We start from the raw sequence: 18,141 nt of genomic DNA, 5'->3' as shown, positions 1-18,141 counted from the left end.
TTTGGTCAGAGAGCATTCATTTCTCTAAATAGGGCAGGCTGAGACTCACCTCCTGTAGAGGTATACTATTTTGGGGAAGTGGCAATATTAATCCAGCCATTACAGGGCTGCTCTAATTAAGAAACTCCCCTGTGTACTCTATGGCTAAGTCTACCTGAGAAATTTGCATTAAAAAAAATCCCCTGAACCAGCATCCATCATAAAGTGCTATAATTATAATGTATTTCAATTTTAGACTTACAAAGCAGTAAGAGCTGTACTGTGATTTTGTTTTAGTGTTCATGAAGAAGTTACATTTGAAACAGTTTCTGCTACAATACCCCAAAAAAACAGTTACACATTTAATGATCATGCAAAAAAGATAAATGTGAGTTAAGAGGACCATGGATTCTACCAGTTTCATGATGAAATTTTGACTGGGCAGGCAGATGAATGGGCAGGTTAACAGCTGTAAAAATTTTCAGAATCTTAAACAGCCAAATGAACTGCAATGAAGGCTTCTGAAAAACTGATTAGCGAAGACCGTGCACAGACACAAAGAGACTTGTAGCTGGGGCTACTTACAAACAAGGAAATACAGGACTACCTGGCAAAGCAAAAGATGGAACAAAGGCACACTATAAACCCTGAAGATATTTGTGGGAAAAAAGAAATAAGCTTCTGCCTATAATGAAGGCTTCTGTAGATGGCAGATGGGAAGTAAGTAGGCACCCAAGAGGTCATGAATCTTATAAGAATGATTAGAAGCATGGGAAAGCGCCCATATGACAAGAAACTGAAAAGAGTGGGACTGCTTACCTTCCAGAAGGGACATCCTAAAATTATACAAAACAATGAATGGCCTAGAGACAGTAAATTGGTATTTTCCATTCATCCTCTCTTATAACACACGAAAAAGGGGACATTCAGTGAAACTGAAGGGTGTCGTTAAAAAATGATAAAATGAAACATTTTTACTAGGGTTGTCAAGCAATTAAAAATCTCGATTAATCACACGATTAAAAATTAATCTTGATTAATCACGCTGTTAAACAATAACAGAATACCATTTATTTAAATACTTTTGGATGTTTTCTATATTTTCAAATACTTTGATTTCAATTACAGCAGAATACAAAGTGTACAGTGCTCATTTTATATTACAAATATTTGCTTTGTAAAACACAAATGAAATAGTATTTTTCAATTCACCTAATACAAATACAGTAGTGCAATCTTTATCATGAAAGTGGAATTTAAAATGTACAAAATTATGTACAAAATGTAATTATGTACAAAAAATAACTGCATTCAAAAATAAAATGATGGAAAACTTTAGAGCCTACAAGTCCACTCAGTCCTACTTCTTGTTCAGCCAATCGCTCAAACAAGTTTGTTTACAGTTACAGGAGATAATGCTGCTCGCTTCTTGTTTACAATGTCACCTGAAAGCGAGAACAGGCATTCACTTGGGACTGTTGTAGCGGTGTCAGAAGATATTTACGTGCCAGATGTGCTAAAGATTCATATGTCCCTTCATGCTTCAACCACCATTCCAGAGTACATGTGTCCATGCTGATGATGGGTTTTGCTCAATAACAGTCCAAAGCAGTGCGGACCAATGCATGTTCATTTTCGTCATCTTAATCAGATGCCACCAGCAGAAGGTCCATTTTCATTTTTGGTGGTTTGGGTTCTGTAGTTTCCACATTGGAGTGTTGGTCCTTCAAGATTTCTGAAAGCATGCTCCACACCTCATCCTTCTCAGATTTTGGAAGGCACTTCAGATTCTTAAATCTTGGGTCGAGTGCTGTAGCTATCTTTAGAAATCTCATATTGGTACCTTCTTTGTATTTTGTCAAATCTGCAGTGAAAGTGTTCTTAAAATGAACAACGTATGCTGGGTCATCATCCGAGACTGTTATAACACGAAATAAACAGCAGACTGTGGGTAAAACAGAGCCAGAGACATACAATTCTCCCCCAAGGTGTGCAGTCACAAATTTAAATAACACATTTTCTTTTAATGAGCGTCATCAGCATGGAAGCATGTCCTCTGGAATGGTGGCCGAACGATGAGGGAAATATGAATGTTTAGCACATCTGGCAGGTAAATACCTTGCAAGTCTGGCTACAAAACTGCCACGCGAATGCCTGTTTTCATTTTCAGGTGACTTTGTAAATTTGAAGCGGGCAGCATTATCTCCTGTAAATGTAAACGAACTTGTTTGTCTTAGTGACTGGCTGAATAAGAAGTAGGACTGAGTAGACTTGTAGGTTCTAAAGTTTTACATTGTTTTGTTTTGGAGTGCAGTTACGTAACAAAAAAAAATTTATATTTGTAAATTGCACTTTCACAAAAGAGAGACTGCAGTACAGTACTTGTATGAGGTGAACTGAAAAACACTCTTTCTGTTATTTTTACAGTGCAAATATTTGTAAGCAAATATAATAATATAAAATGAGCACTGTACACTTTGTATTCTGTGTTGTAATTGAAATCAATATATTTGAAAATGTAGAAAATTTTCCACAAATATTTAATAAATTTCAATCGGTACTCTATTGTTTAACAGTGCAATTAAAACTGATTAATCATGATTAATTTTTTTAACTGCCATTAATTTTTTTGAGTTAATCACATGAGTTAACTGCAATTAATCAACAGCCCTATTTTTTATACAAGGCACAATTAACCAGCAGAACCCTTTGGTACAAAATATTGAGTCTAAAATTAAAAAAAAGAACTGGGTATTTATATGGATGACAAGAATATCTGAAGTTATAAGAAGAAATATTACAGTTTTATAAATTCACATATTTCAGGGCACAAGCTGATCTCTATCACAGGTTAGAAACACAAACTTTGTGTAGGGTAGATTTATGACATAACCATTTTCTGCAGAGCTTGTTGCACCTTCTTCTGAAATATCTGATTCAGGCCACTGTAGGAGAGGGAAGGTAGTCCAGATGGACCACTGATCTGATTCACTATGGCAATTCTTATGTTCTTATGAAATGCTTAAAAACATTTAAAACAATTATCATTTATAACTGGTTCTGAAAAATTAATTTGGGTTCTACAAAACATATCCATGAGGTTCTTATGATTTTTGCTATTTCCTAGTCTTGTGCCATTGTTACTGGAATTTTCCGCTGATAAGCATACAGGCCTAAAAATGCAGTTTTGTCTTCTTCCATTTTCTAACAAAGATAGTCTGGCTTTCAAGAGGAGAACATATTTCTATAAGTTAAAGCAATTTTCTCTTAATTTTTGAATTTTTGTTTAAAATGGTTGTGTCAATTACTGTAACAAGATCTAAGGAATACATATGGTACCTGATAAATGCTATTATCTGCATGTAGGCCTTGTATATACTACACTTTCTACTGCACTGAAGTCCCAGACATACCACAATTACACACATTTGCAATCTGAAAATGTAAAATGCACCAACCACAGAAATGTAGCAGCAGACAGAATATAGATTAAGTTTTATTTTCTGAAATGTAATTTTGTTATTCATATATACTATGTTAAGTACAGGCCTTCCTTCAAAATTATCAGATTAATGGAACGGTTTAAGTTTTAATGTTATAACAAGGTTATAGATATGAAGGTGTCAGCTGATTGTTGTCATGATGTTTTTCTGCACACTTCCAAATTGCCAGGTAGTTTCAAATAATGGTGTTTTTCAGTCCTATTTCTGCCCAAGTTGGGACAGCTAAATACAAAGAGAGACAAAAGAAAAAAAAATCACATTGCCAGTATTATTTTTTAGCCCAATAATTCAGTTTAAAGCGCAAATTTTTGGTTTTGTCACAATATTTGGTTGCTGTTTACAAATAAAAGCATGCTAGTTAAGAGAAAAATGTAAGGTATAAAAAGCATTGGTTTATTTTTTCCTGAAAGTACAATAAAAATGAATAGCTCTGGAATGTCTACTAAAAAAACCAATCTTTCATAAAAAGAAAAATCTATAGTCATACAGTTGAGTACAGAGCTGTCGGCTTAATAGTGTACACTAAGTACTCTCATCCCTATGCGGTAAGAATGTGCTTAGTTGTGCCAGATGTATTTAAATACCAATTGATTTGCTTTAACTACCATGAAATGACTAACAAAGGAAGAAATATAGGTGATGGGAGGCACTGAAGTGCTAAGAAATGCTCAACAATGTCAACTAGGCTGAGCAGTTGTACATCGTTGGAAAGGAGTGCGGAGAAATTGATATTATTGTTAATTAAGTCTCACTGTCATTTAAGGGCTTATTCCAAAAGGTATGGGGGACCTGCAACTCCCACTGCAGTTCATGGGTGTAGCACTCTCAAGGTCAGGCACGCTGCTGCGATTGATGCACCGGGAGTCAATTTAACAGGTCTAGTAAAGACCTGCTAAATCGACTGCAGAGCGCTCTCTGGTCAACTCTGGTACTCCACCGGAATGAGAAGAGTAAAGTAAGTTGATGGGAGAGCGTCTCCTGTCGACACAGCAAGGTATAGACACCGCGGTAAATCGAACTAAGCTATGTTGACTCCAGTTACGTTATTCACGTAGCTGGAGTAGTGTAACTTAGGTCGACTTACCCTGGTAGTATAGACAAAACCTAAATGTACAAAGCTTAAGCCAAAGCTTTCAAAACAGTGTCAGATGAGGTGTTTACCCTCTTGGGGTATTTCAACAGATAATATGGATTGACATGCGAATTTGGAAGAGTTCTGTGAAATCAATCCCTCTTCTCCATAACAGTTTATGTTACTCAGAGACATTTAATTAAAGCATACTTAATTACAAACCATATTAATCTGTTATATGTGTACTTGCTAAATACACATTTACAACTCAGGCTTCTTAAATTTTATTAGAAGTTTTTTTTTACTTTTACCAGTTGATCTATATTTCAATTTGCGTTTAAGTGTTTAAAATAGTTCACTTTCTACAACTGAATCCAACAAAATCAGCAATGGGATATTAAGGCAATTAACTCAAAATACTGAAAATTTAAAATGATATTAGTGGTAACTTACCTGTTTTATAAACTGTGCAGCATTAAAAAGTTCACTGCAGCCATATAAGACATGTTTGCCTTGTTTGCCCTGTGCAAAGAAAAGAGAGATCAGTTTTAATAAAACAACGTGGGTGATTAACTAGTTGTGTACAAAACAACAACTTTAGCAGTCAAAATCATTTGAGGAACTTGTTCTTCTAGTATAAAACATATGTTGCTGATCAAGGTAGGAAAAGTAAATGCCTCACAAGAAAATAAACAATGCTGATTAAGTGGAAGAAATGCGGAAATGATGGGACAAAGTCAGAAAGCAGTGAAAAATGAGGCATTCTTCACACACGTAAATCAATAGAGGGCTGTCTAAACTGGGAAATTAATTTGGGTTAAGGTAGGGTGTGAATTTAAAGCAGAAGAGATATTTTGGAATAATTTCCTGTCTAGATGATCTTATTCTGGAATAAGAGGGCCTTATTCTGAATTAGGTTTTATCTACATAGGGACTAAAAGGTGTACATTTTAGAATTAAAGTTCTCCAAATTAAGGCCATTTTAATTCTGAATAAGAGCATAATCATGGGGGTTAATGCAGAGTAACTTTAAAAGTTAATTTTATTAATTTTCCTTAATGTTCCCATGTAGACAAGCCCTAAAATGAATCTAGTTCCAAAATGGACTAAGCAAAATTTCATAAAGCCTTCTTATTCTGGAATAAGAACATCCACACAGGGAATTAATCAGGACCAATTAATCAGGACCAGCCTCCCATACAAACGAGCTCAGAATCTAATTGCCACTCCTTTGTTACAACTTTTAAAAGGATATAAAATCTCCATCCGAAGGGCTTCCTCCCAAGCTCCCACAGAAAAAACATACATCCTTGTTTTATAATATTATAGGAATGGTAGCAATGCCTTATTATTTGTATTACAGTACAGCCTAAAACCCCCAATCTACAGCCCATTGCATGACAGGGAAAAGTCTAATACCATAATACATTGACGATAAAATCCTTTACCCAAAACCAGAGGCACCACCCTTATGGCAATCTACTACACAAGTCTTGCTCATTTAAATACAGTAACTTTGGATAAAAAATTTTCAAATTGCAGCGACTATAAATTGTTTTTGTTCCAGCAATATTTTCCTCATAGTTTCTAAGTCTGAAAAATCATCTGATTTTTTCACCTCCAAAATGCTAATATAAAATATATACGAAATATAGAAACAATGAGAAAATATTTCCAGTATTAAACTGTTAACCAAATCCCTTCAAAAAGTAGACCCACAAGTGCAGATTTGAGATCCTCCAGTATTTTCAAATAACTGTGTTGATGTTATTTTGCTTTTTCTCACTTTATATCCTATTTACAGTGACGAGGAGGAGGGGTTCACCTCAAAATGTTGTTTGCCACCTACGAAAACATGTAGGTCTACACTGGCTGTCTGAAGAAAGAGTGGTGTGCCAAACCTTAGGGAGGAGGCAGCCTGGCACCTTGCTAAAACATTTTATGGTTTTTTTAAAGACAGGGAGATAACAAAATATGTCTTCCAGAGAGAGTTAACTAGTTAAAGACACTGGGCATTCAATGTGTATTTGCATGTCTCTTTCTTTGGGGGTACTGCAAGTCTTATAGTAACGAATATAATGGAATGAAGAACCTTTTAAACTATGTCATTAGCTGAAATATAGCTCACTAGTCTGATCACTGACATTGTCATCAAATTTATTGCTATTTGAAAGCAGTTTGGTGGCTTTTTTGAGATGAGTTTGGGTCTCAACACGGTTCCTTATAGACATATGCCCACATCATAAACATTTCCAAAAAGGGCATTCTTACCAGAGAATAAAAGATTAATAGCTCTGGAGAACTGATTACTCCAGATATAGTCTCTAAGAAGGAAGAGTTGTGGATCATTGGTGAAGCACTGCAAGGAAATTTGCACGGCTTCTACCCTGTGTTGTTTCCGTTCCATAGAGAACTGCAATACCTGTGAGTTTAGTGCTTTTGATCTAGCTTTCAAATAAAACGGCTACTTGTTGTAACTGCGGTTCTTTGAGATGTGATGTAGACGTGTATTCCAAGTAGGAGTGTGCGTGCGCCAGAGTCTTTTGCCTAGCAGTACCCATAGAAGGGTGGCACTCATGCCTGTAGCCCCTCCCTTGGCTATATGAGGCAGTGCCACGCTGACCCCCCCCTCAGTTCCTTTGCACTGAATGTCCAGAGTCTACCTAAGCAAGGACTGCTCTTCTGATGTTAGCGTCTGTTCTGGAAGAAGCAGTGATTGCATAATGGTCCATAAATGTGTGTACAGACAACCACGTGGCCACACTACAAATGTCCAATATGGAAATGCCATTAAGGAATGCCACAGATGTTGCTTGTGGTCTCATCAAATGCATCCGTATCCGCTGAAGAGGCATAGCCAATGCCATCTCATATGTACACTTGATGCAAAACATTGTCCATCTAGCGACGTTCTGCGCAGAGACCGCCTGTCCCTTTGTGTGGTCCGAATATGATATGAACAGATGAGGCATTAGGGGGAGATGGTTGGGAGATGTCCAGGTAATCTCCCCGCCAGAATTTAGCATTGAGAGGAAAGAAAATGAAGTAAGAGTAGATACAGCCGTGGGTAGGAGGAAGGGCAGTGCAGATACAAGTCTAATAGGTTATACTGGTAAGAAAATGACCGTGCCTAATAGGGTACAGAATGTGACTGAGGCCAAACAGCAAAAATTAAGATGTTTGTACACCAATGCGAGGAGCCTAGGTAACAAAATGGAGGAACTAGAGCTGCTGGTGGAGGAAGTGAAACCAGATATTATAGGGATAACAGAAACATGGTGGAATAGTAGTCATGACTGGACTACAGGTATGGAAGGGTATGTGCTGTTTAGGAAAGACAGAAATAAAGGTAAAGGTGGTGGAGTAGCACTGTATATCAATGATGAGATAGAATGTAAAAAAATAAGAAGCGATGAAATGGATATGACTGAGTCCGTCTGGGCAAAAATTAAATTGGGGAAGAAAACTATTAGAGCCTCCCCTGGGATAGTGCTTGGGGTGTGCTATAGACCGCCGGGATCTAATTTGGATATGGGTAGAGCCCACTTTAATGTTTTTAATGAAGTAAATACTAATGGAAACTGTGATCATGGGAGACTTTAACTTCCCAGATATAGACTGGAGGACGAGTGCTAGTAATAATAATAGGGCTCAGATTTTCCTAGATGCGATAGCTGATGGATTCCTTCACCAAGTAGTTGCTGAACCGACTAGAGGGGATGCCATTTTAGATTTGGTTTTGGTGAGTAGTGAGGACCTCATAGAAGAAATGGTTGTAGGGGATAATCTTGGCTCAAGTGATCATGAGCTAATTCAGTTCAAACTGAACGGAAGGATTAATAAAAATAAATCTGCAGCTAGGGTTTTTGATTTCAAAAGGGCTGACTTTCAAAAATTAAGGAAATTAGTTAGGGAAGTGGATTGGACTGAAGAATTTATGGATCTAAAGGTAGAGGAGGCCTGGGATTATTTTAAATCAAAGCTGCAGAAGCTATCGGAAGCCTGCATCCCAAGTAAGGGGAAAAAATTCATAGGCAGGAGTTGTAGATCAAGCTGGATGAGCAAGCATCTCAGAGAGGTGATTAAGAAAAAGCAGAAATCATATAGGGAGTGGAAGAAGGGAGGGATCAGCAAGGAAAGCTACCTTATTGAGATCAGAACATGTAGGGATAAAGTGAGACAGGCTAAAAGTCAAGTAGAGTTGGACCTTGCAAAGGGAATTAAAACCAATAGTAAAAGGTTCTGTAGTCATATAAATAAGAAGAAAACAAAGAAAGAAGAAGTGGGACCGCTAAACACTGAGGATGGAGTGGAGGTCAAGGATAATTTTAGGCATGGCCCAATATCTAAACAAATACTTTGCCTCAGTCTTTAATAAGACTAAAGAGGATCTTAGGGATAATGGTAGCATGATAAATGGGAATGAGGATATGGAGGTAGACATTACTATATTTGAGGTAGAAGCGAAACTCAAACAGCTTAATGGGACTAAATTGGGGGGCCCAGATAATCTTCATCCAAGAATATTAAAGGAATTGGCACAAGAAATTGCAAGCCCATTAGCAAGAATTTTTAATGAATCTGTAAACTCAGGGGTTGTACCGTATGATATGAGAATTGCTAACATAGTTCCTATTTTTAAGAAAGGGAAAAAAGGTGATCTGGGTAATTATAGGCCTGTTAGTTTGATATCTGTAGTATGCAAGGTCTTGGAAAAAATTTTGAAGGAGAAGGTAGTTAAGGACATTGAAGTCAATGGTAAATGGGACAAAATACAACATGGTTTTACAAAAGGTAGATCGTGCCAAACCAACCTGATCTCCTTCTTTGAGAAAGTAACAGATTTTTTAGACAAAGGAAACGCAGTGGATCTAATTTACCTAGATTTTAGTAAGGCATTTGATACTGTGCCACATGGGGAATTATTAGTTAAATTGGATAAAATGGGGATCAATAGGAAAATTGAAAGGTGGATAAGGAATTGGTTAAAGGGGAGACTACAACGGGTCCTACTGAAAGGTGAACTGTCAGGCTGGAGGGAGGTTACCAGTGGAGTTCCTCAAGGATCGGTTTTGGGACCAATCTTATTTAATCTTTTTATTACTGACCTTGGCACAAAAAGTGGGAGTGTGCTAATAAAGTTTGCGGATGATACAAAGCTGGGAGGTATTGCCAATTTAGAGAAGGACAGGGATACCCTACAGGAGGATCTGGATGACCTTGTAAACTGGAGTAATAGTAATAGGATGAAATTTAATAGTGAGAAGTGTAAGGTCATGCATTTAGGGATTAATAACAAAACTGTAGTTATAAGCTAGGGACGCATCAATTAGAAGTAACGGAAGGGGAAAAGGACCTTGGAGTATTGGTTAATCATAGGATGACTATGAGCCGCCAATGTGATATGGCTGTGAAAAAAGCTAATGCGGTCTTGGGATGCATCAGGAGAGGTATTTCCAGTAGGGATAAGGAGGTTTTAGTACCGTTATACAAGGCACTGGTGAGACCTCACCTGGAATACTATGTGCAGTTCTGGTCTCCCATGTTTAAGAAGGATGAATTCAAACTGGAACAGGTACAGAGAAGGGCTACTAGGATGATCCGAGGAATGGAAAACTTGTCTTATGAAAGGAGACTCAGGGAGCTTGGCTTGTTTAGCCTAACTAAAAGAAGGTTGAGGGGAGATATGATTGCTCTCTATAAATATATCAGAGGGATAAATACCGGAGAGGGAGAGGAATTATTTAAGTACCAATGTGGACACAAGAACAAATGGATATAAACTGGCCACTAGGAAATTTAGACTAGAAATTAGACGAAGGTTTTTAACCATCAGAGGAGTGAAGTTTTGGAATAGCCTTCCAAGGGAAGCAGTGGGGGCAAAAAATCTATCTGGCTTTAAGATTAAACTCGATAAGTTTATGGAGGAGATGGTATGATGGGATAACATGGTTTTGGTAATTAAATATTCATGGTAAATAGGCCCAATGGCCTGTGATGGGCTATTAGATGGGGTGAGATCCGAGTTACCCAGGAAAGAATTTTCTGTAGTATCTGGCTGATGAATCTTGCCCATATGCTCAGGGTTTAGCTGATCGCCATATTTGGGGTTGGGAAGGAATTTTCCTCCAGGGCAGATTGGAAGAGGCCCTGGAGGTTTTTCGCCTTCCTCTGTAGCATGGGGCATGGGTCACTTGCTGGAGGATTCTCTGCTCCTTGAAGTCTTTAAACTACGATTTGAGGACTTCAATAGCACAGATATAGGTGTGAGGTTTTTTTTTGTAGGAGTGGTGGGTGAAATTCTGTGGCCTGCATTGTGCAGGAGGTCAGACTAGATGATCATAATGGTCCCTTCTGACCTAAATATGTCAGATAAATAAAAATATCTATGAGACGAAACATGAAACTGTTCAGATGCAAGGATAGACAGTGTCTAACATCTAGCGTATGGAGGCCATTGGTGAGGCCTCATGTGGAGTACTGTGTCCAGTTTTGGGCCCCACACTACAAGAAGGATGTGGAAAAATTGGAAAGAGTCCAGCAGAGGGCAACAAAAATGATTAGGGGACTGGAACACATGAGTTATGAGGAGAGGCTGAGAGAACTGGGGATGTTTAGTCTACAGAAGAGAAGAATGAGGGGGGATTTGATAGCTCCTTTCAACTACCTGAAAGGGGGTTCCAAAGAGGATGGCTCTAGACTGTTCTCAGTGGTAGCGGATGACAGAACAAGGAGTAATGGTCTCAAGTTGCAGTGGGGGAGATTTAGGTTGGATATTAGGAAAACCTTTTTCACTAGGAGGGTGGTGAAACACTGGAATGCGTTACCTAGGGAAGTGGTGGAATCTCCTTCCTTAAAAGTTTTTAAGGTCAGGCTTGACAAAGCTCTGGATGGGATGATTTAATTGGGGATTGGTCCTGCTTTGAGCAGGGGGTTGGACTAGATGACCTCCTGAGGTCCTTTCCAACCCTGATATTCTATGATTCTAATGCAAATTGGGGAAAAATACTGGTAAATATATCACTTGGTTCAGGTGAACTGAGATACCACCTTGGATACAAACTTTGGTGTGGCTGAAGCATCATCTTGTCCCTGGAGAACTGCCCGACCATCAGGACCTACAACTCTTATACCCCCCTGGCAGAGGTAATAGCTATCAAGAATGCAGTCTTCTGAGACAAGAGGGGCAGCAGGCAGGAAGCAAGGGGCTCAAATGGAGGCCCCATTATAGCTGCTAAAACCATGTTCAGGTCCCACAAGGGGGCCAGCTTTCTGACTGGAGTGAGCAGGCAGAGGAGACCTCTCAGGAATTTTGTCACCATTGCATTGGAGAAAACAGATTTCCCCTGGATACGGGGATGAAATGCCAATATTTGGCCCAATTCCTAAAGGTGCTACAGAATGTCCTGGATGGAAGTCTCCATTGGATGGGACTGATGGGCCAAGGACCATGCAGAAAATCTCTTCCACTTTGCCCTGTAGGTCATTCTAGTGGAAGGTTTCCTGCTGTTTAGTAGGACCTGTTGGACAGACTCCAAACAACACCCTTCCTCCTCTCTAAGCCATGCAGCAGCCATGCCACAAGGTACAGAGAGCTGATCACTGGAGCAGGGTGCAGCCATGATCCTGTGTGAGGCTACAAATTTGTGAGGTTGTAGCAACAGCCTCACAGAGCTCCGACTATACCTGACAGGAGGTAAGAAGGAACTGAGTGGGGTCGAGGCAGCGCTGCCTCTTATAGGCAAGCTACAAGCATGAGGTGTGAGTGCCTCACCTCTGCGGGTCCTGCTGGACAAAAGGCTCCAGCGTGCAAACATCTACTTCGAATACACGTCTGCATCTAGCCAAAGAACCACCTCAAAACACACTTGTTTAAAATTACGGTTGTCATGTTGCCAGTGGTGCCACAGTCCTGGGTTTGGGACATCAACATTTCTTCCGTGCTGATGAGTTCTGATTCTATAAATATTAGATTGAAGAATCAATGAATGACTCAGACAGAAGAGTAGAAGAAGAAAGTCTTAGAGAATAATACTTCCATTTACAAAGACAATTTGGAATGACTGGAAAGAAATAAATGGTATTTATGCAGGATTTGAATAGGATTCTAAGAAATAAATGGTATTTATGCAGGATTTGAAGAGCATTCTAACAAAATATTAGGGTCAAAATTTTCAAAACTGTAACAGCAAGTGTGACTATTTGAGGTCTAATTTGCATAGACACTAAACTGCTTGTGTAACTTCATTTGTTTTGCATTCAGAGAACCTTAAATAAGACATGTATACACATGGGTAATTGTGCAAGTGCAATTTGGAAAATTTACTCCTAATTTTGTTCAACTTGAGTCTGGCTGTAGTTCTTTAAACACACAATGTATTTAGCAATGCAACAGCTGTTTGAATGAACATACAGTAGAGCTAATCAGAATATTTTCAGCAAAATAAAGTTTTGTCGTATTGTATGCTGATCCATCAAAGCCGAAATTTTTCACACAGACCTATCAGTTTTGATGAAGTTTTTGTTGGAAAGGTAGAGATACAGAGGCCCATTCCATAGACTCATGTTTAGGGTACTAGCCTGGGATATGGGAGACCCTGTTCAAAGTCCCTGCTCTGTCTGATTAATCTAGGATGAAAAACCCTGAATCAGGCAGGTTCAGGGACTTAAACCTGAGTCTCCCACATCCCAAACCAGTGCCCTCAACACCAGACCTCATCCACACTTTACCAAACAGTTCATATTTTGACTGAGAAATGGACATTTCAACAATTCTGCTTTTTCAAAAACAAACAAAAGGCTTTGTTTTCATTCCAGTGCAGAATGAAACATTTCAAAACCTCCAAAGTTGCCATGAAACAGAACTGTCATCCTTCAGTTCTCAACTACACTGGATCTAAATCTCCTGTGATACAGCATACTATTTGACAGAGGTAAGGACTTCAACTTAATGCCATTCAGTCTTGTAAACAGGGATACAGTACCTTAAAATGGCTTAAGACTAAGAGCTTTATTACTAATACCCAATGCACAAAATTTTGTCTTTTAAATAGATCATCAAGACTAGTGATCTGCAGAGCCTATGACCAGAAAGTTTTACAACAGAAAACACAAGTTGCCTTTTTATGGTGTTGAAAAAGATACTAGGGAAAATGCTGTGTTTATGCCTATTAATCTTATGCAACCTTTTCTTCCATTTCCATATATACATCAGATTACTGTGATTCTCTTTAATCCCTGAGGGCTGATTTTAACCTTCTTTTGAAGCTTAGTAAATGCTGCTATAGGCAAATCAGAAGATGAGAGAGGCAAAGCTATCCTTTCCTCAGACAGGAACAATCCTTGTCTGGCTATGCTGGAGGGAGGACAGGAGACACTGGATGTGGTTTAATTCAGGGGCTCTCAACCTTTCCAGACTACCGTACCACTTTCAGGAGTCTGATTTGTCTTGTGTACAACTGTTTGAGAACCACTGGTTTAATTAGCCTGCAACTTTATTCCGACACGTCTGGGGGTACTCAACAGATAAATGTATACAGTGCAGGTAATTCCAACATTGTCTTTTTTCTGGGGTACAGGATCTGTGGATTGATATACCAGCTGTGTATCTCTAAGAATCTACTCTATCTTTCAAGAAGCCTGATTGCTCTTTAACACATTTTCATTTGCTAACCATACAGAATAGTGTCTGAGAGCATTTGTGGTGATCTTCACTTGAGTTGGTTCCCCTTTAATGCTTTAAACTGAAGTGTCTAAAACTAAGTTTCTGCCAGCAGCCCAATCCTCTCACCAGACTAACTTAAGCATGGTTCCAAAGAAGCACCTCTCAGGGAAGCAACTGCTCCCAAATCCTTCAAGTGATTGGCAGCAGTAGTTGGCCTGGCAGTTTTGGTATTAGCTGGGCTTCAGCAATCAGCTAAGAGGAAAATATACATAGTTCATTTTCTTTCAAAGCCTTCAGAGCAAAACCCCTATTTGTGGCACCTCCTCCCCTTGATTTGAGGTAAGTAGAAATGTATAGGAGAATCTCAGCTTTTATTTGAAAACTAGTTTCTAGCTTCTTTTTGAGAAGAAAGCCTTGAACACAGTGTTTTGGTAAACTAATCACTACTGTACTCTAGTTCTGCAGAAAGTGACTGGGCTGAGTCCTAAAGATCTGCTTTGCCAATTCAAGACGTATTATGTAAAATGAGTCAGTTAAGTTTACATTATACCACAAAGAACCACCTTGCTAACCTTCTGAAGGAGTCCAGGCTCTTCACTGCAAAGATGAAGTATCCTCAAATAGCTTCATTTGCCATTTCTTATAATTATCGTTTACAGTATCCTGACATTCTTTTTAGTGTCTTCAAAATATTTCCTTTATTCACCTTATCTCCATTCACCACCAATTAGTTCACCAAAGATTAGCTGTTTTGGTGCTTGTTTCTCAACAACTTGTGGGACACGACTTGTCCATTTGAGATGCACATTCAACAGCATTGCCTTTATTCCAGCAAGTCCAACATGAACCAGTACTTTTACTGGTTTTAAATTTTTAAAAATTTCTCTTTTCCAACCTCAAGCAACTGGAAGCTAGTTCATGTCTTTGCAGCATATAGTACAGATGGAAAGCACTCCTATACTATACAGTTTGTTCTTTGGCAAAGCCAAATGTCATGTTGCTTGCACACAATCATACAAACAATCCAATAAAGCTTTCTAGGTAAATTACTTCAATACATTTTTTAGTGAAGACTCTTTCAAGGTGGGCTGTGACCACACTTACTGCTATACTGTTAATACTCATGTGTATTTCAACAGCCTGTTTGGTGTTTGCAATATATTCAGCATTAGAAACTGTCACACCAAAATGAGGCTGTTGTAAAACAAGATGCCATTATCTGCAGACCCTGCTCTGAGTAGACTACAAGTGCAGAGCAGTTTGCTAATAAGAGCTTTTGATGCATGCAGATTAAAGTTAATGAAGAAGATTCCTGAGTAGCATCTAATCTTTACTCACAGGTGGCTACAACTGCTTTATTTAACTACTACCAATCCAAATTTATCAAACAATGTTGTGAAATAGCATCAAATGCGATGGGGATTGGATATGTCCTATACAGAGTATTCCAACCATATTATATGACGATTTCATATAATTCAGGGTCTTTTACCTAGATCTTCATATTTCCTAGTGACTAGCAAAGCTGACAGTATCAAAACTATTTGACAGGGCAATACAGTTATGTATAAAGATCTCTGTTCCCTAAATATTTCTGACAATTACTAGGCCTCAAATATTATTTTAGTAGTGATGTATTGCAAATGAAAACTACACTGTGACTCAAAGCATCCGTGATGATGGTCAACAGTCAGTTGAAAAGAACTCTTGACAACACTGTCTGCAGTGTATATTTGAGTAATTCCTCTACAATTACAGTTACTCTTTGAGCCTTTTTAGCTGTAAAGAGTGATGAGGTCAACATTTTATCTAGAAAATACTTTTTCCTTGCTTCTGAACAGCAAAGAGAAATGAGGTTAATGATCAATTCATCTCATCTACATTTACAGATCTCAATTTCTCTATTATGTAAAACACTACTCTAAGGTGAAACAATGAGGAATGTAGAATGAGCTAATTCTCAGCTATACTGCAAGTTTAGTAGTAATAAAACTGCAGTCAGAGCTTATATGCATTCACCATTTCAAGACCAAAACCCAAATTTGCTATTGATATCATTTTTCTACATAATTTTTTTCACATCGTGTATAAACATAAACATTCCAGGTGAACTTAATATAACAAACTCCTACAAGATTGAAAAGATAAGTTACATAGGCTAGAATTAATTATAATCAATTAATTACAGGATATAATTGGCAAAATGTAGTTAACCTTTATGTAGTCAACAAGATTTTGATATTCAATGTAGTTGCCTCCTCCAACTACAAAAACAATTGCCTAAAACACAAACACATAGAAGAGGAGATAATTAGAATATGCAATCAAATTCCTATATAGTATATGGAGTTTAATAAAAAAATGAGACATAAATCAGATTTATTAAACAGCACCTTTTTTTTACATGGAGATTTCAAAAGCAAACAAACAATGAAGCAATAAATAATTTGGGCAGCTTGTGAATCTTACAAACTGAATTCTGCTTAAAGGATCTATTACTAAGGATATTACTTGAATTACAAATACTGCAATTACTATAATTTAGGGGACAGAAAACTACTGGCTTCGAACACAAAACAGGGCTGTACAATTTTCCTTATCTAATTTAGCATTTCAGAAGCTTTTGACATTTCAAATAATTTCTTGATCGAAGAAAATGGAATACTCTGAGTCTATGAGTTACTAATTTTTACGGTTGGGCTGTTAGAAATACAATCCTGTCCTAATAATGCCTATCACCACCAGATAAAGATGGTTAAAGAAAACTTAGTTTAATAGCATCCTGTCTGGCAAGAAATCACTTCTCAATGGTTTTGTGGTTGTGAAACCCTCATTTCTGTATGTTTTATCTTTATGGCTCCCACTTTTCTATTGTTAATCTGTCTGGTTCTCTAATTGTTTCTGTTTGCTGTATAATTAATTTTGCTAGGTATAAGTTAATTAGGGTAGTGGGATATAATTGGTTAGAGACTTATGTTACAATATGTTAGGATTGGTTAGGTAAATTTCAGTAAAATGATTGGTTAAGGTATAGCTAAGAATATTACTATATAAATTAGGAACAAACAGGAAGTAAGTTGGGATTCGAAAATAAGGAAAAAGGAACTTGGATGTAAGCTTGCTGGAAGTTCATGCTGATAAACATCAAATTGTTTGCACTTTCGGACTTCAGGTATTGTTACTCTCTGTTCATGCGAGAAGGACCAGGGAAGTGAGAGGGTAAAGGAATAAGCCTTCTAACAACGATTAAAAATACTTCCACTAATGGTTAAGAATTAATTTGATAAAGACGCTCTATCTTCTAACAGTGCTGTTACTATTAAGATATTTTAACCATTTTTTATTTTCTTTTAGATTCTCATTTAATATTAGTAGGTATAATAATCTAAGAACCACCTAAGAATAGCAACATTTTCTGGGCTGTGTTCAAGAACACTGTAGAGGTGGATGAACTATGAGCCTCTTTTCCCCCACTATTTATCAATTATCCATGAACTGATTGGTTTTTACTAATTTGTTCAATGTTCAAAATTATTTGAATACTTTCTGTGAACATATTTCAGTCTATAAGTTATTTGCAACATATTCACTTTGACTATTTGCTAGTTATGATGTATGGTTAGCCAAGTCACATGGTACTGTTTTTGGTCTCCAAGTGAATACAAACCAAAAGAGAAGGGAAACCAAAGACATTTCAAGATTGCTGTTCAAACATTTTCACCTCGAATCTTAGCATGAATGTGTTAAAATAAATAATCATGAGATTTTTTTTTTTTTTAGCAAACATCACTGTGAAAATAAAACATCCTTACCACTTTCCACAAATGTTTGTGGAAAATGAATTAAAAAGGCAGCAAATGATTAAATTTGAGTTGTTATTGGAACTATTGCTTAAAAATACTGTTTTGCAGCATTCAGCTGTG

General features: G+C 37.7%; 1 protein-coding gene across 2 annotated transcripts in view; it reads right to left on the bottom strand.

Moving 5' to 3' along the window:
- Positions 1 to 3,462: 3,462 nt before the first annotated feature.
- The window catches only part of SCFD1 (sec1 family domain containing 1), a 150,142-nt gene continuing 135,463 nt past the window's right edge, over positions 3,463 to 18,141 (bottom strand). For both annotated transcript variants that reach the window (XM_048852399.2, XM_048852400.2), the window contains exons 23-25: positions 16,433 to 16,498; positions 5,008 to 5,076; positions 3,463 to 3,704 (exon numbers count right to left, since the gene is read on the bottom strand). In XM_048852399.2, coding sequence (XP_048708356.1) covers positions 3,681 to 3,704; positions 5,008 to 5,076; positions 16,433 to 16,498 — 159 coding nt within the window. In that variant the 3' untranslated portion in view covers positions 3,463 to 3,680. The remainder of the gene's footprint in view (positions 3,705 to 5,007; positions 5,077 to 16,432; positions 16,499 to 18,141) is intronic.

The sequence above is a fragment of the Caretta caretta genome, chromosome 6 (assembly GCF_965140235.1).
Source record: "Caretta caretta isolate rCarCar2 chromosome 6, rCarCar1.hap1, whole genome shotgun sequence".
Taxonomy (NCBI): domain Eukaryota; kingdom Metazoa; phylum Chordata; order Testudines; family Cheloniidae; genus Caretta; species Caretta caretta.
The sequence above is the reverse complement of the archived record's forward strand: the minus strand, read 5'-3'. Positions and strand labels throughout refer to the sequence as shown.